This window comes from Theropithecus gelada, chromosome 19 (genome assembly GCF_003255815.1).
Source record: "Theropithecus gelada isolate Dixy chromosome 19, Tgel_1.0, whole genome shotgun sequence".
NCBI lineage: Eukaryota > Metazoa > Chordata > Mammalia > Primates > Cercopithecidae > Theropithecus > Theropithecus gelada.
In genome coordinates this window covers 49974558-49998689 of record NC_037687.1, presented here as the reverse complement: position 1 = coordinate 49998689, position 24132 = coordinate 49974558, and the positions used below count along the sequence as shown (strand labels likewise).

At 35.5% G+C, this 24132-nt stretch overlaps 1 protein-coding gene across 2 annotated transcripts in view; it reads left to right on the top strand.

Moving 5' to 3' along the window:
• The window catches only part of URI1 (URI1, prefoldin like chaperone), a 91975-nt gene that overhangs the window by 34736 nt on the left and 33107 nt on the right, over window positions 1–24132 (top strand). For both annotated transcript variants that reach the window (XM_025367665.1, XM_025367664.1), the window contains exon 2: window positions 12105–12139. In XM_025367665.1, coding sequence (XP_025223450.1) covers window positions 12105–12139 — 35 coding nt within the window. The remainder of the gene's footprint in view (window positions 1–12104; window positions 12140–24132) is intronic.

The window sequence follows — 24132 nt, the reverse complement described above, 5'->3', positions numbered from 1 at the left end:
CTGCAAGCTCCGCCTCCCGGGTTCACGCCATTCTCCTGCCTCAGCCTCCCAAGTAGCTGGGACCACAGGCGCCCGCCACTTCGCCCAGCTAGTTTTTTGTATTTTTTAGTAGAGATGGGGTTTCACCGTGTTAGCCAGGATGGTCTCGATCTCCTGACCTCGTGATCCGCCCGTCTCGGCCTCCCAAAGTGCTGGGATTACAGGCTTGAGCCACCGCGCCCGGCCAACTCCACACATTTTGTATGTAATTTTCCTTAGCAGTCATTTAAAAATATTTTCTAATTTCTATTGTGATTTGCTCATTGACCCATACATTGGAAATACATTCCTTTTCAAACATTATTTTCTACTTATTTTTCTGTTTCTCTAGTGTAGTCAGGGTACACATTCTGCATAATTGAAATTTAAGTCTTGCTTTTTTACCTAATTATTTTTTCTTGGTAAATTTTTCATAATTTACTTGGAAAAAAATGTTAATCCTGCAGTTTTTGGGTTCAGTATATATCTGTTAGCTCAGGCTGCTTGAATATGTTCCAGTATTTTATGTCCTTGTTAATTTTTTGTCTGCTAATTCTATCAGTTATTGAGATATGTATTAATATTCACTAGGATTGTAGATTTATTTTTCTCTTTTTTTTTAACCTTTGCTTTATATATTTTATAGCTATGTTATTCATTGTGTACTTACAATTGTAAAACTTCCTGGTAGTTGACCTTTTCACCATTCTGAGACATTTTTATCTCCTAGTAATGCTACTTGCCTTCAAGTCTCCTTTGTTGGATAATAGTATGGTCACACCAGCTAAATTTGTTTTGTCTATCTTTAAAATAAAAAATCTTTTAACTTCAGTCTTTTGGGTTCAAAGTGTGTCTCATAAACAGCATATTGTTGTGGTTTTAATACTCAGTCTAGATATCTTTTCCTTTTATTTAGAGTATTTTAAGCCATTATATGTAGTAGGATTCCTGATATATTTAATTTTGTCACCTTTCTATTAGACTTACATTGTATTTATTTTTTATCTAAAAAAATTGTGGTAAAATATAACAAAATTTACCATTTTAATAATTTTAAGAGACTGCATCTTGCTTTGTCACTCAGGCTGGAGTGCAGTGGCATGGTCATAACTCACTGCAACCTTGAACTCCTGAGCTCAAGTGATCCTCCTACCTCAGTCTCCTGAGTAGCTGGGACTACAGGTGCGTGCCATTGTGCCTAGCTGATTTAAAAAATTTTTCTTTTTGTAGAGACAGGGACTCACTATGTTGCCCAGGGTGGTCTTGAACTCCTGGCCTCATGCGGTCTTCCTGCCTTGGCCTCTCAGAGTGCTGCTCATTTTAATCATTTTTAAGTGTACAGTTCAGTGGCATTGGGTATATTCATGTTGTTGATCAACCATAATTACCATCCATCTCCAGGCTTTTTTTTTTTTTTAATCTTGCAAAACAAACTCTGTCCCTTAAACAATAACTCTTAATTCTTCCCCTTCCCGATCTGGCCACCACCATTGTATTATACTTTTTGTCTCTGTGAATTTGATTACTCTAGGTAACCTTTTTTTTTTGAGACAAGAGTCTCACTCTGTCGCCCAGGCTGGAGTGCAGTGGTGTGATCTCGGCTCAGTACAAGCTCTGCCTCCCGGGTTCACGCCTTTCTCCTGCCTCAGCCTCCTGAGTAGCTGGGACTACAGGCGCTCGACACCATGCCCGGCTAATTTTTGTTGTATTTTTTAGTAGAGACAGGGTTTCGCTGTGTTGGTCTGGCTGATCTCGATCTCCTGACCTCGTGAGCCGCCCGCCTCGGCCTCCCAAAGTGCTGGGATTACAGGTGTGAGCCACTGCGCCTGGCCTACTCTAGGTACCTTTACGTGGAATCATATAGTATTTGTCCTTTTGTGACTGGGTTATTTCACTTACCGTAATGTCTCAAAGTTCGTCCATGTTGTAGCACATATCAGAATTTCTTCCTTTTTAAGGCTGAATAAAATTCTGTTGTATTATAGAATGTATTATACAGTATATTATACATTTTTGTTTATTTTAGCATCCATGGATACTTGGGTTGCCTCTGCCTTTTGGTGATGTTGAGTAATGCTGCTGTGAACATGAGTGTTTTGTTTAAGTATCTGCTTTCTTCTCTTTTTTTTTTTTTTGAGATGGAGTTTCACTCTTATTGCCCAGGCGGGAGTGCAGTGGCACAATCTTGGCTCACTGCAGCCTCTGTCTCCCGGGTTCAAGTGAGTCTCCTGCCTCAGCCTCCCAAATCGCTGAGATTACAGGCATGCACCACTACCCCCAGCTAATTTTTTGAGTTTGGTAGAGATGGGGTTTCACCATGTTGGTCAGGCTGGTCTTGAACTTCTGACCTCAGGTGATCCACCCACCTCGGCCTCCCAAAGTGCTGGGATTACAGGTGTGAACCACTGCACCCGGCTGCTCTTGATTCTTTTGGGTGTGCTCAGAGGTGGAATTTCAGGATCATATGGTAATTCTGTGTTTACTTTTTAAGGAACTGCCACACTGCTTTCCCAGGTGACTGTACCATTTCACATTCCCAGACAAATTCACAAGGGTTACAGTCCACATACTGGGCAACTTTTGGCATTTGCTGTTTTTGTTTTCTGTAAGGGCCATCCTCATGACTGGAGTGTCAGATGGTATCCCATTGTAGTTCTAATTGACCTATTTTTATGCTCTTTTATGCTCTTTTTTCTCTGCTTTTTTTTTTCCCTTCCTTTGGATCAAACATTTTTTATTGTTATGTCCTCCTGTTAACTTGTTTGTGATACATTATTTTTTACTACTTTTATACTATACTTTCAATATGCTTTAGTACTAAATATAATATGTATTTATAGTATTTTTTTTTTTGTTTTTTTTTTACAATTCCTTTTCACTAAGTCAGTTTCTGGTATCTCTAGAGATTGTAGCATGCATTCATTTATACAGCCCACCTCTTGCATGATTGCTCCCATGCATTTTAATTCTTCGTGTTTTAAACACCACAACACAGTATTTAATTGTTTCGTGTGGTCAATATTGATTTATCTTTACCTATCTTTTTTTTTTATCCTGTACTCTAATTCTTTCTGCATTTATATTATTCTGAAGAGTCCTTTTTGTTGTTGTTGCTTCTTTTTTTTTTTTAACTGATCACATTTAATAACAATATCTAGTTGTTTAATAATTTTTTTAGATAAGACATTTAATTAACAACATGTCTAGTTTAATAAACCTTTAGTATTTCTTTTAATGAAAGTCTGCTGGTGCAGAATTCTGTTTCTGTTGAAATGTTATTTTTTCCTTTATGTTGGAGGATCTGTTTGCTGTGTATATCACCATAGGTTTTCAGTAATTTTTTCCAGCATTTCAAGATATTCTATTATCGTTCGCTTTCTGTCCTTGATGTTGAAGTTAGCTCTACTCTAAGTCTTGTCACTCCTTTGAAGGCTGTGAATCTCCCCTGTGCCGCCTCCTCCTAGCCCCAGCTGCACATAAAGTTTTCCCTTTTTCTTTGGTTTTCGTCACTGTAACTGTGTTGTGCCTTGAAATTTTCTTTGTGCTTCTCTTGCTTGGGATTCTTGGAGTTTCTTCAATCTGTTGGCTGATACTTTGATACCAGTTTTAGAAAATCCAGAATTCAAGATCTTTTCAATATTGCTTCTGCTACATTCTCTCTTCCCTTTCTGGATCTTGCACTTACACTGTGTTTCACATGTCTCTTATTCGTCTTTTCTGTATTTTCCATATTTTATTTTTGAACCTCTGGGCTTTTATTTGGATGTTTTCTTTTGACCTATCAAGTTGAAAAATACTGATATCTGCTGTTTAATCTTCTTTTAATGCCATTTATTTTAATTTTTGGTTCTTCAGTTGTAGAATTTTCATTTGTTTCTTCATGTAGATTTCAGTTCTCTAGCGAAAATTGCTATTTTTAAAATATATTCCTTTTATCTTTTCCTCTGTTTCCTTGAACGTATTAATCATTGTTTGCTAACACCAGTATCTAGATTGCATGTGTATTTGGTTCTGTTTTATTTTTTCTTTTGACTTTTGGTCATATGATCCTGTTTCTTGGCATCGTAGTTATTTTTGACTAAATCCTGGGATTGTGTCTTTAAAGATTGTAGATATTCCTGAAGGTGATAACTTCCTCTGGAAAAGGCTCATCCTTTCTTCTAGTGAGGCAGATGCAGTGGGAGCTGGTCACCTTACTCCAGGCAGGTACTGGGTGGAGTGAAGGCCAGGTGGTTGTTTTCGGAAGGCATCTGCTGCTTCCGGTTTCTTCAGGCTTTCATCTGGACGCTTGATTTTGCTCACTACGCCATATTTCCTTGGAGGCTTCTGAACTCTAATTTTTGTTTGATCGTGAGCTCTGCTTTTCAGAGTTTTGGTTTATCTTTTTGGCCTTCACAGCTCAGCATTTGACAGATATCATGGGAGGGAAACCAGTTGTATGCTTAAGACCGCTCCTGCGCTCTCATTTTGCTACCGTATAGCCTTGTCAGACTGCACAAGGTTCTGCTTGTTTCTGTCTGCTAGCCATGGCTGCCTCCTCCGGGCCCAACATAATTCTCAACCTCTTGCCTATGCCTCCTCTTGTCTGAGAAAAAAGTGGCTTCAGATGATCAGCTCACTTCTCCACAGTTCTCCCCTTTCTGAATCCTTAGTCCCTCTTGTCCTCACTGCTTTGGCAGCTCTTGGGTGCCTTTAAAGAGATAATTTTTGTATTTATCTGTCTCTTCTACTGTCTGAGAGTTACAAGCTTTTTTTGTCCTACTTGGAGGTATTGTAGAAGTCTAGACTGAGTTTTGAATTTACATAGCTACTTGCAGTGATTTAGTGTGATTTGTGATTTTTACCACAGTCTCACTGACAGTGGTAGTTTTTTTTGTTTGTTTTTTGTTTTTTTTTTTTGAGACAGAGTTTCGCTGTTGTTGCCCAGGCTGGAGTGCAATGGTATGACCTTGGCTCACTGCAACCTCTGCCTCCCAGGTTCAATTTTCCTGCCTCAGCCTCCCGAGTAGCTGGGATTACAGGCGCCTGCCGCCACGCCTGGCTAATTTTTTGTATTTTTAGTAGAGACAGGGCTTCACCATCTTGGCCAGGCTGGTCTCAAACTCCTGATCCCTGGTGATCCACCTGCCTTGGCCTCCCAAAGTGCTGAGATTACAAGTGTGAGCCACCACGCCCAGCCAGCTGTGTTTTTTTAAAATAAAAATGTACTTCTTTAATTAATGCTAAATGAGATTGCTTTAATTTGACTTTTTGTTACCTGGGAGGGTATTTTCCTGTTTTTTTTTTTTTAAACTGTTTGTATTTACTCTTCGGTGGGCTGTTTGTTTTCTTTGAGCCCTTCACAGGACATTCTCCTCCTAATCTGTGTGGCAAGTTTACTACTATAAAGTTTTCTTAGTTGCATATCATACAAATGCTTAGGAAATTATGAAATAATTTACTGTAAGAAGTCAGGAGAGAGTCAAAGGTAGGAGTTTTTTGGGTCTGTGTGTTTTGTTTTCTTGTATTTATTGTTGTTTCCCATACCAGCTGCTTTAGATGGTTGGTTAGCTTGTGCAGATCCCACTGTGGTCTTCCTTTTAGAACCAGAATCTGTAATTACCTCAGGCTCTGATGTCCAAAGTAAGTGAGGTTGGTCCAGTTAGCAGCAGGTATCTATCCTCTCCCTTCATTGTGGCTACAGATGGAGAAATGGGATTCTTTTCTTTATGGGAGAAGGGCAGGGTTTCTACGAGGAAGGTATGTGAATGGAGAAGAAATGATTGATATCTCTGGTAAAACAGTGGGCATGCAAGGTGGAATTCAGGCAGTATTTCAGATTCAGAAATGTAGGTCACAATTTCTTATCTGCAATCAGAAGCCTGAAAAGCACTGAAAACACAATTATTCTTAAGTTTATGGCATATTCATTTTTGACAAAACTGGAACTGATATGGGTGAGGCATTTATTACATTTTGAATATTCATATGTTTCATTGCAAATGTTATGTTTACTACAGGGACATATGATATCTGAGATATATATATATATGTACTGTATGACTTGACTAAAATATATAAGGTTCTAAACAGAAAAACGTCTCCTGCGGTTTTTGGCTGATAGTAGACCTGTGCTTCTTTAAGAGGACTTGTTGCTTGCTTATTTATGGCAGGTGAGTGCTGGTGGATCAAGGAGAACGGCCCCTACCTCATGGAGCTTTCAGCCAGAACAGTTAGAATTCCTGGATCTCTAGTTCAAGTAACCCCAAAAACCCTCCAAACATGTAAACGTCTTCATTCTTAGAAATATTACTGAATGTATATGTCACCACTCTTAAAATATTTCCAATAGGAGAAAACGGTAATAGTTAGAATACTTAAGATTAGTGAGTAAGGATTATTGAAAGTAAAAAAGAGCCTGGTTTGTAGGTAAAGCCAACAAGGGAGTGAGATGTACAGTGCCAGAGCACGTTAGACATAGTCCGATATTTGTGTAAAACGAGACTAGATTGAAATACAGGAAAAAATGCCTTAGAAGCCTGTGTAGGAGGAATCTGGCTAAAACGTAAAGGAAAGGATTAAGGAGACTTTTGATTCCATATTAGCTAAAATTTTAAATAAGGGCTGGGTGCGGTGGCTCACGCCTGTAATCCCAGCAATTTGGGAGGCCGAGGTGGGCAGATCACAAGGTCAGGAGATCGAGACCATCTTGGCTAACATGTGAAACTCTGTCTCTACTAAAAACACACAAAAAAATTACCCGGGCCTGGTGGTGGGCGCCTGTAGTCCCAGCTACTTGGGAGGCTGAGGCAGGAGAATGGCGTGAACCTGGGAGGCGGAGCTTGCAGTGAGCCGAGATTGTGCCACTGCACTCCAGCCTGGGTGACAGAGCGAGACTCCGTCTCAAAAACAAAAAAAAAATTTAAATAAGAACATGTAAGTGTTTTCAGAAGTGGCTCCATATAATTGGACTTACCTTTCATTAGAGTTTTGCTTTTCAGCATATTTAGAACATAATTTGTTTAAAATTGAAATGGTTTTCTTTTATGGTGGTTTATTTATTTATTTATTTATTTATTTATTTATTTTTTGGGACAGAGTCTCCCTCTGTCTCCTAGGCTGGAGTGCAGTGGTGTGATCTCAGCTCACTGCAACCTCTACCTCCCTGGTTCAGGCAATTCAAGCTACCGGAGTAGCTGGGATTACAAGCATGCACCACCACGCCCTGGCTAATTTTTGTATTTTTAGTAGAGACAGGGTTTCACCATGTTGGCCAGGCTGGTCTGAACACCTGGCATCATGTGATCTGCCGGCCTTGGCTTCAAAGTGCTGGGATTACAGGCATGAGCCACTCTGCCTGGCCTATGGTGGTTTTTATACAGTAACACTCAATTTATTGCGGTTTATCCCAGTGCTTATTGCTTTTTTCCTGTTAGGAACCTGTAGTCAATTCCTCCCTTCTTTGCAAAGGGGTTTACTTAAAAGATTTGTAATTTTTATAAGTTTCGTTGAAAATACACTTTTTTTGTATACTTTGGTAATGATGTTTATATATCTACTTGACAAATCTATCTTTTAAGAAATTATTTTCAGCTTTTAAGTAACTGTCACTAACATGTATGTCAAGTATCTATTGGCTTCAGCTCTCGTTGATACTATTTTCTTTTTGACTCAGCAGCTTTAAAACCAAAATAGTAAGATCTGTCTTGAAGTCACAGTCTAGCAAGAGAAGCAAACTATATAAATTTAGACAGCTCTGATTAGCACAATTCCCAAACTGTTATATTATACATTAACCCATACAGGAAAAATTTAAAATTGCAGTATTGTGAGAAAAGTTTCAGAAGCATTTTTGAGGAAAGTATCAAAGATGAAGAAGTACTCTTGACCTTTTAGGCTTTCTGTTCCAGTCTAGTTTTAATGTGGCGTTGTATTTAACTTGCCTTAGAAACTCATAGGTTTATGCCCTCTTGTGGTCTGTCACCAATATAAATAGCACAAATAAAAATTTTAAGTACTGGAGATCTTACTGCATGTTACTGCTCTCCTTTATAAAATAATTTTTAAAAAGCAGCTTCTGGGGAGCAACAGCTAAGAAATTATTATTCCTGTCTTCCATATAATTTGTGGACCTTAAAAGTTATCAAATGTTTTATTTTGACCCTTGGTAACAAAAAGTATGTGTATGTTAGCTGGACACGAATGAACAGAAAAATATTGTTGGGTGGGCTGTCCATCATTGTCCTTCTGGGTGTCTAACCCTCTTAATGTATAAATGTCTTAAAAATACGATGAGGTGTGATAGTAATTGTGGGGCTAGCACATTACCCTTCCACCTTCACCTAAACATAGCAGATATACTATTAAATGATGCTTGGGAAATGTGGTGTTTATACTTACTTGTTTCATCAGAAAGGGTCAGGAGCTGTAGGAGGCATTGGAAGAAATAAGGATTATAATGTTAGTAAATTGGTGAACCTAAGCTTACAGAATTTGCTTTTACTGACATGACTGGCAAGGTCTTATTCGTGAGTGTGGGACTGAGGAACTAACTAGTGGAGGAGAAACAGCAATAGCAGTCAGTGTTTTAAGACTGCAGCTGTAACCAGTGTTTTTCTGCTGTTATCTAGTAAGTTGCATGATGGTTGGAAGCAGGCCAGTATAGGGACTATGTGCTTTAGGATTAGATAGAATCCCTGTTAGAAAGACTTGGTTTTAAAACTGATCTCATCTCTTACCAGTTACTGGACAGTTGTGTAATATTAAGTAAGTTACTTCATCTCTGAATACAGAGGTTTCCTCTCCAAATAAAGATCTAAACTGCATCGAAATCTTTGCAGTTTGTTTTGTAACATGCAGTGTTGGAATGTAGACCTGTTGTTATTGCTCATAGGTTAAAGACAGTTTTGCGTTGCAAAGAATGAATACCATATGACTTTGTAGCCACTGGGTTGTTGGTAAAGACTCCTAAATAGTGATAAATCAGCTTATAGTTCTTTTTCTTTGCTGTGGACTTACTGCTGCACTTCTATGTAGGTACATACTTTATTATAAATTCTTGAGTGTAAATGAGGTCATTATATTAAAGAATTTACTAGTTCAGTTATTTTAAAGTTGAAGCCTAGTAACTATTTTTAAGAAAAATGAAAATAATACAATAAGATTTTCTTTCTTTAGGGGCGCTATTTGCATGTTTTGGCAGGTTTAAAAAATAAAAAAAACTAGTATTGTTCCTCCATTGTGGTCATACTTTTGTGGAGGATAACAAGGTAATGAAATGTTTTTGTTTCTTTTGCTGTGGTTTTCAAGTGTTTCTTGTAGAACAAGGCTCACTGCCTCATGGTTACTTTTAAAATTTAATACGTAAAGTAATTAATCTGAGTCCCCTTTCAGGAGAAATAAGATTATTTAGAATAATTTAACTTAAGGGAAAATATTTGTTTTTATAACACCTTCTAAAATTTCTGAGTTGTAGAAATTTACTAATTTTTTTCTTTCTTTTTTTTTTGAGATGGAATCTCGTTCTGTTGCCCAGGCTGGAGTGCAGTGGCGCGATCTCGGCTCACTGCAAGCTCTGCCTCCTGGGTTCACGCCATTCTGCTGCCTCAGCCTCCTGAGTAGCTAGGACTACAGGGGCCTGCCACCACGTCTGGCCATTTTTTTTGTATTTTTAGTAGAGATGCGGTTTCATTGTGTTAGCCAGGATGGTCTCGATCTCCTGACCTCGTGATCCACCCGCCTCGGCCTCCCAAAGTGCTGGGATTATAGGCGTGAGCCACCGCGCCCGGCCGAAATTTACTAATTTTATTCTTTTGAATAACTTGCTGTAAAATAGAAGACAACTGAAACAAACAAAAAAAAAAACCCCATTAAATATAATAAAACTGCTTGGGCTAAAATCTTTTTTGCAAGTAGGTGGACCATAAATCTTTTATATAAGCAAAGATAACCTAAACATGCCATCAGAAGGCTAGTCTATATATTTTTATATCTACCTCTTTCATCTTTCCCCTTGTTTCTGATTTCCAACATGTCACTTCTTTAGTTTCCATTTGGATAGTGTTTATTTGAAGTCTGATATTCGAAATACTATATGTAACTAATAAAGACTTTAAAATGTAAGGCAGCATTTTGGCAGTTAAAATTTCTCTTGTACGTTGTGAAATGGATTTTGGTGTTGGTCTGTCTTCCTAGGGAGACTGTTTAAGGGAAGTAAAAGGAACAGGGCAAGTATGGCCGGAACAAAGTGGAGGGTAGACTATGGGGAGTGATGGCAAGAACACATGCCTTTCTACCAGTGACTTGTTTCTTAAACATAAAAAGCATATGTGCCAAATTTACATATTTACTAATTAAAAAGGCTTCCTGGAAACATTAGGTAGACTATCTTCTCTAACCTTTAACACCGTCACTAATGGATATAGCTTAGAAGATTTCCTCCAAGGTCCTTTAAATAATGTAAATGATTATGAATGTGTAACTAGTTAATATGCAGCTACGAAAGGATTATCATGTAGAGGTTAATGAACATTCTGCTCTTATGGTTTGCAGGGCTTTGCTTTCTGTGCTTTTGGCTCTCTTCATGCTTGGAAACACATGCATTGGGATTGGAAAACATCCTGACTGTTTTTGGGTCTCATCTTTTAATGGGGTTGTTAAATAGGAACTTTATGAAAAGGATTTCATGAGCATTTTTTTCCTTTTTCAATTTACATTTAATTCTATTTGTCTATTTTGTAATTACTGCCAAATCAGAAACAGTGAAATGGATTGATGTAGTTTTAGTTTGGCTCTTCCAGATGTAAAGTCAGTACTCTATTATATATTGCCACTGTTATTAAGTGTTGCCATGTGATTGATACTTACTGAGAGATCTTCATTCTAAAATGGATGATGAGTTAATGTGTAGTATGGTTGGGTTTCTGATTATAGCATGTATTTTGGTACAGGATTGCTGTCTTAGTATTTAAAATGTCCCAAAAGAGGACATTTATTTCAGGAATTAAATGTTATAATAGAGGAATTTAGTGACAGGTCTAAAAAAAAAAAAATCTTTTTTTTTTTTTTTTGCCGGGAGGGGGTGGTGAAACATTGAGCATATACAAGAGATAATATTGGTATTTAGAGCAGTGAACTAGAGCAGCATTTTGCAAACTAGATAATGCTGCTATCTTTTTGTCATGGCCTAGTCTTAAGCATTTTGGCTTTCATCCTCTAGCTTCTCTGTCTCTAAAGTGGTATATGGTATTCTAGACTGCTGTTTCAAATTTTTATTAATAGGTAATTTAAAAGTAGATAATTAGCAATCCTTGAAAACAGTGTTAATTCTTAAATTGTCATTCAAAAATAGTGTTTTTTTTTAAATTGCATTTTTCTGTATTGACTAGTCTTCTTATTTTCTGAGCATTTTGAGAATCTACCAACATATCTCCAAGGAAAACAAATAACTTTTGTACTTAAATTCATTGTTTTAGTATTATAAACATAGTTTAAACTGGCTGTGAAGTGCTTACAATCTTTATCATAATTCACTGGGGAACAAATGAGCTGTTCAGAGCATCTCCTTATCCCAAGTATTTCTTCTTGAAAATGTAGTAGAAAAATATCACTGAATTCGTTTTTTAATGCGTCAGAATAAAAATTACAGGTGAAAATGTTTGGAGATATACTGACAAAATAAAATATTTTCACTACTGTCATTTTTTTTTTTAACTGACAAAACGTGGATGTTACATTGGTTTCTTGTTATTTATAACATTTACGTATTCTACAAAATATGTAATATTGAAAACAGGTCTGTAGATTGTACAAAATACTAGTTATCTTATATCATATGTCACCTAATAGTTATGAAGCGGGTTTTGTACCACAGTATGAATCAGAAAGCTGTAATTTGTTCTGCAGTTATCAGCCTGCATTAGAGGGTTATGATAAAGTGTGCTGCTTAAAAACTAACATTCACATCTCTGTGCATTTGACAAATAAAAATGTATACTGAGATGCTATTAAATCTGTAAAGCCACTGTTCTAGTTTTCAGATACACTGATTTTTGTAGCTCTGTGCATAGCTCTGTTTTTTCATGAGTAGTTATCTGTTTTCATGACAGGTGGTCACTAACTGCCAAGAGAGAATCCAGCATTGGTGAGTGAAAGATGGTTTTATTACACTTCTGAAATACTGATGGGGTAACCTACTTGTGTTTAAATAATGTGTTTACTGTTTGTGTGTGTGTGTATGTATGACTAGTAATTTAATTCTTCTAGTAATCTCCATTTTGAATGCCTTTGATACTAATTCATATTGTCTTTCACCCTTTTCTGAATTACATATTTCTGATTTCCTGATGTTGTGTTACCACTTGTATTTATTCTAAGTGTCTTGTTTTTTTTAAGTTAGAATAATATTAATATCATTATGAATTGGAGACTGAGACATTTTTGAATGTGACATAGAGAGCTCTATTTTGAGGATATTTCTTATATTTTAGTAGAAAAATAATGGGAATCAGTTACTTTAAAATAATGATGGAAATAGGGCACAGAAATGTTTTCCCAAAGTTTGAAAAAAAAAAATCTAATTTTCTACTTTTCAGAGCTTGTTTCATTGTACTTTTTTTTTTTTTTTTTTTTTTGGAGAGAAAGCGTATCTGTTTTGATGTGCTAATCTATAGTTAATAGGACCATGTTTGGTAAATAACACACTTTCCTTTGGCTTCTGAGGAAAATGCTCAATTTAATGGTGAATAAAATCTTATGAGTTGTCATGAGGTATAGCTGTTGATCTTACAGATATCAAATTACAATATATCCATGCTGTGCTTACGAAGATTTTACTGAGAGAACAACAGGAGCTGTCTTGATTATTGTCTGCAGGGTTATTGCAAAAATCATGGTAACTGCCCCTTTAGTGGTGAGATTAAACCTTCGGTTATACACCATCAAGCATATAATATTTTAAATTTATTTTAAGAGGCTTTTTCTTCATGCCTGAGAGATCTCCAAGGAAATAATTTATAGTTAGTGTATATCAAATGTTTTTTGGTTTAAATGCACATAGGCTGCAGGCAGTGGATAAGAGTGAAAATTGGTGCAATCTGTACACATCATCTTATTAAATTTTGACTATTGGCTTGCAGAAAATAATCTAAAACTAATAATATCCACTTTATAAATAAAAATTCAGGACTTCATTAATTTTCAATAAATGCATCGTTGTAGTTGCTTCCACTGGTGGTGTGAGTCTGTCAGCATTTCCATAATGGACCATTTGCCTTTCATTATACATTCAGTTCAGGTTAAAACTTGAAATACAAGTCCTTGGCTAAAGAATTTTTTCACCTGCACATTTAGTCAGAGTGGCCCATTTTACAAATAATTTCCAGGGGAAGTTTTATTAACGTGGACTTCTATCTATTGGTTTTGGCAAGAAGTTCAGGAAATTGGAAAGGTATTCACTGGGAATAGACACTAGTTTACATAAATGGGTGAATGGTAACTTGCTTCTGGTTTGTTTTATAAGATTCTTATTAGAGAGTTCTTTAAGGATAAGGGCACGTTTTCATCCTTTTATTCACAGCCCCTCCTGCTGTTTGGCATAAAATGGGCACTTGATAAATGTTTGAGTAAATGAAGAAATGTGGTTATTTTCTATATAACATTTTAGTTTACAGATACTCTAGTAGTATACAAGTCTAGTGAGCAGAGACAGAAATGTGACATTTACTTCATGGCAGGTTCATGTGACCCTCAATTTCACTTTTCAGTTTTTTAAAACCCTCTAAACTGTAGAAGCTTAGCATATTTGCCTACACGGATCTTGAAGTAATATAGTACTTTATAAATTAAAAAATTAAAATTATTTTTTTCCAGTTAAAATTTGCATTTTCCTCTGAATTATTTCTGGTTTGGTTCAGGAAACAGACTTTTCTGTTTGCTTTTAATAGGATCTATATATGGTATATTGCTCAAATCTGAATGACCAGTAAATTCATCAATTCATTATATTAAAAAATGGAAACCAAAGTGTCTCTGTTTCCCTGAAAGCCAGGAAATTGCTGTTTGGGAGAGTCGTGGAATTCTTGTGACATTTTTGCATTCTCTTAATTCCTTAGACAATGGTTGAGTTTCTACCATTTGCCAGTATTGTGCTGCTGTTTGGAATTGCAAGACCCTGCCATAGGAGAATTCACAGTCGGACATTAAACAGGGAAATCACAACAATTTTGTGCTATTTGCGGAGATATGAAGCAAGTACAGAAGTTCAGAGGCTGGAGCCATTCTTAGGGTGTCTCACACACTACTTTTAAAAGCATGTTGCTTTAATTTTTATTTAACCCTTGGTATTAGCCTATCTAAAATATGATTTCTGTTAAGCTCCTATTCTTTATGGGTACATACCAATATAATAAAGTAGAACAAAATATATGGTTTGAAAAATGCATTCTTATGCTAGTGATGTTTATGCTTGTTTGTATACTTTTTAAAGGATTCTTTAAGGAACAAGTATGTGTATTCTAGGTTCAGAAATAATCTAAATTGGTTTTTGTTTAAAAAAAATGTAGGACAGGGAGTAAAAATATTTGTAGAAAGATAGGAGTGAAAATGGTCTGGGACCACAGAATCTACCCCAAAAAACCTTTGAGAAAATTAACTAAATCCTAGAACTTTGGTAAACTAAGACATTTATATTTGTTTAATTAATAACAGATAATAAGGAAAGATTCAAGCCTAATGGATGAGAATTTGTACAACATTATTTTAGAGCTAATAATAATGGTTTTCAGTTTAGTGAGGATTTAAAAAATGTTTTTTAATCAAACTTTTTTTCTTTATAATCCCTTTTACCTAACTCAGGAAATAAGGTATTTTGAAATCCACACACTGTCATCTCATTAAAGTATGAGGATACTTCCCAGTGTTTGGTCCACTAGTGGCTGATTATTTTGTTTGTGGATTATTTGTAATTTTCTTTTTAATTCTTCCTTAAAGAGCATGGCATTTGGAGTCACAGACCTATATTTGAATCCTGTCATTTGCTAGCGTTTTGACCTTGAACAATTATGCTAAGAGTCTCAGTTTTTTCTTGTAAAGTGATGATGATACTACTTAACTCACAGGGTTGTAGTGAAGATCAAATGAGATCATGTCTATAGAACACCCTGCCCGGCACTCAGTAAGTATTAATAGGAACTCATATACCTCTTTTGAAAATTTTAATTGTCAGACAAATAAAAAGCCAGTACTTTGTAAATATTCGTGAATATTTAGTGTTCATTCTATTTTTTGTCATGATGGAGAGTTGGGTTTCTGTGATTTATTGTTATAGCTTTACATTAATATTTTTAAATCACTTTTTGTTAGGAAGAATTTCAAATAAGAGGTGATAGGTAGTATAGTGAATCCTCATGTACTCATCAGTCAGCTTTGATAATCATCAGCTCATGATTCTCTCTAAACTGTTTCATTGCAACATCTTACCTTGCCATCTACTGCTACCTCCAAGTTTTTTTTTAAACTTTTATTTTAGATTTGGGAGGTACATGTAGAGGTTTGTTGCAAAGGTGCATTGCATGATGCGGAGGTTTGAGGTACAGTTGAACCCATGACCCAGATAGTGAGCATGGTACCCAGTAGGCAGTTATTCAGCCCTTGCCCCTGCCCTTCCTCACCGCTCTTGTATTCCCCAGTGTTTATTGTTCCCATCTTTATGTCCATCTGTCCCCAGTGGTTAGTTCCCACTTATAAGTGAGAATATACAATATTTGGTTTTCTGTTTCTGCATTAGTTTGCTTAGGATAGTGGCCTCCTGCTACATCCATGTTACTGCAAATATTTCTTCTTTTTTATGGGTATGTAGTAGTCCATAGTATATATGTATCACATTTTTATTATCCAGCTCACTGTTGATGGGGACTTCCATGTCTTTGCTATTGTGAACAGTGCGGTAGTGAACATACAGGTGCATGTATCTTTTTGGCTGAATGGTTTTTTTTAAGGCTGAATGGTTTTTTTAAAGGTTTTTTTTAAGGTGGTCTATATTCTGTAATGGGATTGCTGGGTTGAATGGTTGTTCAGTTTAGTTCTTTGAGAAATCTCCAAACTGCTGTCCACAGTGGCTGCACATTCCCACCAACAATGTAAAAGCATTCCCTTTTCTCTGCATTCCTGCCAACATCTGTTATTTTTTGACATTTTAATAAAAACCATTTTGACTATCCCACCTCCAATTTTGAAATGAATCTAAGTCGTATTCTATCTGGAAATATTTCAGCATATGTCTTTAAGTGTTGAGAAAGAGTAGATATTAACTTTTTAGGATTTAAATAAAAAATTTTTAATTAGGCAATACATTTACATGTTTCAAAATTTAGGAGGTATGAAAGGATGTAAATGATGTATAGGTTCCTCCCTAATTCTCAGTTCTGTTTTCTTTTTATTTTTTTTGAGATGGAGTCTCACTCTGTCATCCAGGCTGGAGTGCAATGGCATAGTTTCCACTCACTGCAACCTCTGCCTCCCAGGTTCAAGCTATTCTCTTGCCTCAGCCTCCCAAGTAGCTGAGATTATAGGTGCATGCCACCATGCGTAGTTTAGTAGAGACGGGGGTTTCACCGTGTTGCCCACGCTGGTCTTGAACTCGTGAGCTCAGGTGGTGTACCCGCCTCGGCCTCCTAAAGTGCTGGGATTACAGATGTGAGCCACCACACCCGACCCCTCAGTTCTATTTTCTGGAAGCAAGTTTTTTTTTGTTTTTTTTGTTTTTTTTACCAATTTCTCATAAATCTTTTCAGAAATGGTTTGCATAACGTAAGTGTTTTGTGTATGTATGTGTGTGTGTTGTGTGTGTGTATTCACCTACATGTTTATATATGGCTCCCATCCTTTTGGACAAAAATGAAATCAGATTGTACCTGTTCATTTAATATTATATTTACCCTATATCATTAACTAACTGTTCCTCTTTACCTCATTCCATAGATTTCACTGTGTGTCAAACGTTTAACTTTTAGGATTACTAAATGAGACCTGGAACTATTGTTTTTTTAATAAATAATTGCTACATCACCCAGAGTACAACTCTGTAACTCAAAATATATCCTTGCTAAGATGATATATCTGTTATTTTACTGCTCCTTAGTAAAATTACTCCAGAACTTAGTGGCTTGAAACAACCACCATTTGCTTGCACATGATTCAGTGGGTGTGCATATTAAGCTGGCCTCGCCTGTGTGGTTCTTCTGCTTGTCTTGTCTGGACTCACTGCTTTGGTTGCAGCCGGTTGGTGGCCGGGTCAGCTGTATTGTCCAGACTGGCTCACCTTCAAGTCTGGTGGTTAGTTGAGCCTTTGCCTCCATGTGCTCTTTTATCCAGCTTACTTTCTGTGGGCATCTCAGAGCAGCAAGAATGGAAGCTGCAAAGCTACGTTGGTCAAAGGAACTCACAAAGCCAGCGCAGATTCACAAGGTGGGAAGATAACACCCACCCGTTGAGAGGAGGCGTGAAAAAGAATTAATGGTCATTTTTAATGCACTGCAGTGACTTTACTGAATAAGTCCTGCACACACAAAAAGGAAGTCTCCGTCCTTTATGTTGACTGGTGAGAATGAAATGAAATAGTACATATGATGCCTGGCAGATCATCTTTATGTTAGGCATTACTTACAATTGTAAATCGTATGCGTGTGAGTTGTAAAAAATTTATTGCCTTGCTTCCTTTATCTTAAAAGGATTTTTGGTAAAGGTATCTTTGAAATTACATGAAGCAGACTTAAATATAGAAGAAGATACTTTGTTCAGGTGTTTAATTTTGGAAAGAATACTTTAAATTTAGACATAAAAGTTCCAAAACACTTCGGCATGTGAGTTTCGAGAGAGTCTAAAGCAAATACTTGAAATTTTTTATCTTTCACAGGAAACTGGACGAGAAAAATTGTTCAGAGGAAAAGAGTAACTAGTTTCTATTAGAATTTATAGTCAAAGCATATAGTAGGAAATAACCAAGAAAGCATACCTGTATAGGTAAAAATCTCAGGTGAAGATTTGATTTTCTCTCTTTTTTTTTTTTCTGTTGGAGTTATTCTTTCCTATCAGTCAATCGGGATGGAGATACCTGTTTTATGCACACATTATATAGTTGTCTATATGTCTCATGTTTTTGAGGCTTTCCTTGTGCACAGAAGCACTGATTTCATTGTAACAATGCCATGGTTTACAGTGTATTTAATATACCTGAAACTATTTTCTTGAGTTGCCTTCACATGGCTATATAACATTTATTTTATTATGTATAATATTTGAAATATTGATCTGCATACCTTTAAAACTTGTAAAAGCTGATGACTTTGTTCTACAGTGTTAGGTAGATTTGTAAACTGTTTTTCAGAGTCTGTATTTTACTGACTACAAAGTTTTCAGTCACTGTTCTGTAGAGGGCCTTCTGTTGGGGCTTTTTCTTTATGGTTTTTTTTTTTTTTTTTTTCCTTTTTTTTCCTCCTCTTGAGCAGAGAGCAACTTGCAAACTTTCTGGAAGTTTTACATGTTTTTGTTGTTGGAGTTTCTGCAGTTGTTTATGAAAGTCTTAGGGATAAGAGGGAAGAATCATATATGTCAAATCTTTTTGTCATTCTTTAAGTTTCTGCACAGTTTAAAAAAATGGTGTGAGTTAGTACATAGGCTACTGATTAAGTAAGTTTGGAACTCTTGTGTGTAATGTTTCAAAGAAATTAAGAGGCAAAAAAAAAAAAAGATTAAAGTTGAATGTTTAAAGAATTTTTTTTTTAATTTGAATTAGGTTTTTAAATTTTTATTCTGAATATAAAATGAATGCATGCTTAGTTATGGAAAGGTTGAAATAAGAAAGGAATAAAGATAAATTTACTCATAATTGTAAAGAGAAATGAATTCTCTCCCTGTTTTTAAAACATTCCCTTTTATTCCCTCTAGCTTCTTAATTCTGTATGTGTATTTATGTGACTAAGGTCAAACTGTAAATGCTTTTTTCTTTTCTCTTTTTAAAGAGTTAAATGATTTTTAACTTGTGATTAGAATTTATTACTTATAGGAGTCCTCAAGCTTTTATGTCTTGTTTTTGGAAGCAACTAACTAGTTTGATATTTAACGTACTTCTGAAAATGAAAGGAAAACTTACATGTTATAGGAGAGTTGAAAGATTCCCCTGAAGAGTTTTAAACTATTATTTTAAAAAAGCCCTAATCACAACCCATCACCTAAAGTAGTCTTTGATGATGATGTGTTTCCAGTGTCATTATGATTTGGTTCAGTTTCCCATGACCAGCTTAAGTCCAGGGAGTATCTGACTGAGGCAAAGGGCTTAGGGCTTACTGCCTCATAATTTTTTATCTTTGTCTCCGCTGTATTAGGTTTGAAAACTGTACTTCTTTGTACTTTTACGTGTTTTCATTTTCCTTTTTTTTAATGAAGAGTAACATCCAGTAAAACTCGTTAAGCACAGAGTCCTGTTTGAGGATGAAGATGTAAATATTTCAACAACCACAGTGCTTGTCTGAGAGGCACATCACTCGGTGATAATCCTGAGTGCTTGTTCTTATTTTGAGAAATATAAGTCCAGATTCCACTATACCAAAGATAGATTGGAGTGGGTATCGGTGTAAGACTCGGGAGAAATACAGGCTGTAAAAATTGAGGCATGCCTATAATTTACTTTTTACTAATTCATATTGAACTCATGACCAAATTGGTGAGGGTTTTCATGTTTTGCTTTTAAGTCAATTGGTAATTTTGAGAATTTTTAAGTATTTGGTAGGATCAAAACCAGGATTGCCAGTTTTCACTGTTGTAAAACCTCTTGAGAAACTTTAACCCGGTGGGATGTATGATTGGGCCTCTGCTGAAACTATATGTAAAATGTGAGTCCTTTCTCTCAGGGAAGAGTCTAGAGTTTTTCTAGTTTCTCATAGGGATCAGTGACCTAAAAGAGTTTTTAAATTGCTACTGTAATTAAGAAAACCCACAAAATTACTTTTTTCTAAAATATGCTTTAGAAAGAAAATATAGAAAGTGTAAAGTAGTAAAACCTATGAATTATGGTAAGATTTAATCAGAAATTTGCACAAACTTTCAAAGCTTAAGTCAGCTACAAACTCATCACACCTTTTCTAAAAGATCCCTCCCTTTGATTTGTAATAGGAACTTATATTAGTTATAGAAAATTTGGAAAATAAAAAGAACAAAAATTACCTATAAACTCATCAGTAAAAATTAGGCATTTTAGGATATTTCTTTCAAACTTAGATGAATGTGTTTTTACTTAATTTTTAAGGTATTTTACTTTGAATTCATCTCTCATTTTCTTAGAGCAAAAGATTAGTAATAAATGAAGACACAGGCACCTATGGTAACTGACAAATCTTCAAACACGTGTATGGTTGTTGTAGAGAGAACAGTAGAACAGATTTTTCTGTCCAGGCTTACTATGTTATCCATTGTACTCTGTTTTCTCATTGTTGAAAAGTTAAATTGAAGAAATCTAGTAGAATGTTAGCTGCATCTCTCTTTAGATAGTTTTGTTTCATTGACTTGAAAAATTACGTTTTTGTATGTGAGTTAATCTTGGTATCTGTGTCTAATAGTAAAGTTTTCTGGTGGACTCATAAGATATAAAGAACATAGATTATTTCATCAGCATCTTCTGATGACATAAATTCCTTGGAATAATAGAGTTATAAAAAAGGAATATACCACCATTCTACCTGAATTTTGTGGTACATTTCAGTTACTTACATCAACTGAAATTACTAAGTATTTTGCCATGACCATTTAGAAAAAAAGTCTAATGCTATTGATTTAATTCAGGTACATTTAAATTTTCCATGAGGAGTGTTCCTTTTCCCACCAAATTGCACAAAGCATAACAATATAGATCCCTTTTTCAATAATTTTTTAATAAAATGTAACTTTATCAATTTGTTTAGATTGTTTAAAAGGATACTTTGAAAAAAAATCATTATTTCTTGCTTTAGTAACTGGAGGACATCTCTTTACCTCTATAGAATCTATGCCCAAACTTAATATCCTCTCTTTTCTTGATTTTAGAGGTGAAAAGCCAGGCATCCTTCAAGCTAGTGGATCTTTGACAAAGATGCATTGCAAAACAATCAGAAAGGCATGCTATGTGTGAATGATGATCCCTGCAGCATATGCCATAGGCTTGTTGTAGAGGAGCTGCTCAATAAATGGTGGATTCAGTTGAAACAAAGCTTTTTTGGATGCTTAATGGGAAGTTGTAGGGTGGGTATAATAGACTAAAAATTATTTCTAAAGAAGGTTATATATTTACTTGTATATATTCCAGAATCTTTGGGTTTTATCATTTCCTAAATTAAAAAATAAAAATGTAACTCTGTCCCAGATTAACTCAGATGTTAATACTTATATATAATTTTTTTCCTTTTTCCCCCTTTTAGGCATCTCACAGTATTTTCTGCTTGTCTGTTTAGGATGTTAGTTAAAGGAAAAGGGCATGATAGAAGTTTTTTTTCTTTTTCTAAAAATAAACTGGTTCAGTGTTAGTATTTGCTGTCTATTTTAACTTCCTACTTTAAAGTAAAATTAGCAAAGTCTTATTGTTTCAACCTGATGTAAGTTTTATCTCCCTTTTTTATTATTGAAAGGTTGGAGTCTTTATCCCTGGCCTTAAAGGATGTAGACTTTTTTTTTTTTCATAGAGTTTTATTTTTGTCAGTCACTTTTAAGAGGATTAAAAATGTTGATCCCTTTCGTATTTCCTCGTCCCTTTAAAAAATTCTATTATGACAAATTTCAAACATACGAAAGAGTGCATCTTGATCACCTGTCTGTCTGTACCCTAATCCGTTAATCCATTTTTTTCTGATGAATTTCAAAGTAAGTTGTGGACATCTGTGTATTTCACCCCTAAATACTTGAGCATATACCTCATTTAACTTGATTTCTCTCTTACTTTCTACAATTTTATGAAAATGAGCTGTTTGCCATGGGGTCTGTCTTGATCTTAATCCTTTGAGGGTAAGGCTAACTTGTGGTTGTGTTAATGGTCTTCATCCCTACTGCCCTTTTTTTTTTTTTTTTAATTTCCTTAAAACAAAAGGTACTCTCAAAAGGCGTATTACACATGATTAGCAAGATTCAGAAGAAGGTGGTTAAAGTTTCTTAGATGCCTTATACCTATGCTTTAGTTCTTGTTTTCTATAAGGAATGTTGCATGAGGATATTGGAAAAAAATTTAAAATTAAGAGTTGAAGGTGGAACCTAATCTATAAGGATCCATTATGTTGAAGCCAAAGAAGCAGGTCTAGCTATTTTAAGTAGGCTGGAGAGGTGTTTCTTAACTCTATCTGGGTTTTGTTTTCCTGTGAAGAAAATTATTTTAAGCAATTACCATTTTTGGTTACTGTAATATGACTCCTGTGTCCAAAAATTAATTACTTGTTTCTAATTATTAAAATAGAAAAAAAAACTGATCAAATTTTGTTATGAATAAAGACCCTAGACCTACCTCAGTAATGCATTAGTTCTTAGCATAACTTTCGTATTTTCTGTTGCCTAGGCTTTGTGATCTTTAACAGGATTATTTAAGCCTGAAATAATAGAGAGACTATTTGGAGATCGCTGTTTGACTAAGCGTTTGGTCCCCAACATTTCCACGAATGTAGCCTTTAGAGAGAGAGGGTTGTTCCTCAAGCTGTAGTTTCTTCCAGAGACACTGCTTGACTCCTCCTGGCCTCCCTTCATAAAGGATTTCTGCATGGGCTGCATTTTAAGTGATCTACTTTATATTTTTAGAAAACTATTCAAAATTTGTAAATAGCAACTCTAATGTTAAACTGCTCTCCAGTATGTCCACATTTTTGTGCTAGAGAGAATTATTAATAAATTGAAAACTGAATATGTTTGACTTGAAATACTGACATTGATCTCTGGTATTACCTGTTGTTGAACCTACTGTTCTTTTAATGTACAAAAGAGATGTTTTGTGAGGAAGTTTTTTTTTCTTTTTTTTTCTCCTAAGCATTGTTACCAAAATAAGGCCTATTGAATGATAACTTTAATAGTAGCTTCTTAATATTCATAGAAACATTTAGATATCTAGGCTGGTGTATATAGTCCTTGAGCATTTGCAGAATTACTTATCTGAAACGTAAATAAGCTGTTAGTGTTGTGTTATTAATAGTGAGTGTTGACTGTCTAGGCACTATGCTAGTCAGTCCTATGGAGACATTCTCCCATTGACGGCTCACACCAGTCCTGTTTCCAGAGCCCCTGAATGGTTACGTTCAGCTGTACTGTCTTTCAGCAAGTTACGCTATTTGTATCAAGTTGGTTAGTGAAATCTTGTGGGTAATAGTCTTTCTTGAAAGTTTTGGAATTGGTGTTTTTGATGCTTCATGGAAAAAAATGAGTTTTGAGTTTTGGAACCAACATAGTAGATGTTCCACGCTGGGCAGTGTGTTAGACCTTTTATATTTAATTCTGTTGAACCTGTGAGATAAGTTTTAGTCCAGTTTTGCCATTGACGATACAAAGACTAAGGTGAATTTGTGTGAATTGCATGTAGAGCTTGGGATTCACTCTCTGCTCTGACTTCAAAGCCATCTTCTTTCTGGTACATAGCCTTGTGCATGAAGTTGTTTGCCATTTTTTCCATATAAAAATTTTCCAGGAGGAGGATTTTTGCCTTAAACAAAAGAATAAAACATGTTTTATATTTATTTATAGAAAAGGATTTTTTTGGGGAAAGTTTATAAAAAGCAGTTGCACACTAGAAAACAAGAAAGCTTTCGTGAAGGAATGCAGGTCAGAAGACCTAGCTAGGTCAAACTCATTGCTTACCTCATCTTGATAGAGGAGATCTGGCTTCTTGCTATGTGGTTTTTCCATCTTCCTTCTACTTTGTCTTCTGTAAGAGAAAAATATTGATAAGTGACATTTATTATAGGATATGTCAAATAATATATATGTGAAATTTCTTAAGATCTTAAGGCTGAGATAATTTTTTTATTAATTATGCTACTGTTGCTTCAGGGAACTAAGCAGTAAGCTGAAACCAATTCTGTGATGTGTATAGCGCAGTCATTTATATTATCTGGAGAGTTGTTACCTACATTGCAGTTTATCCTG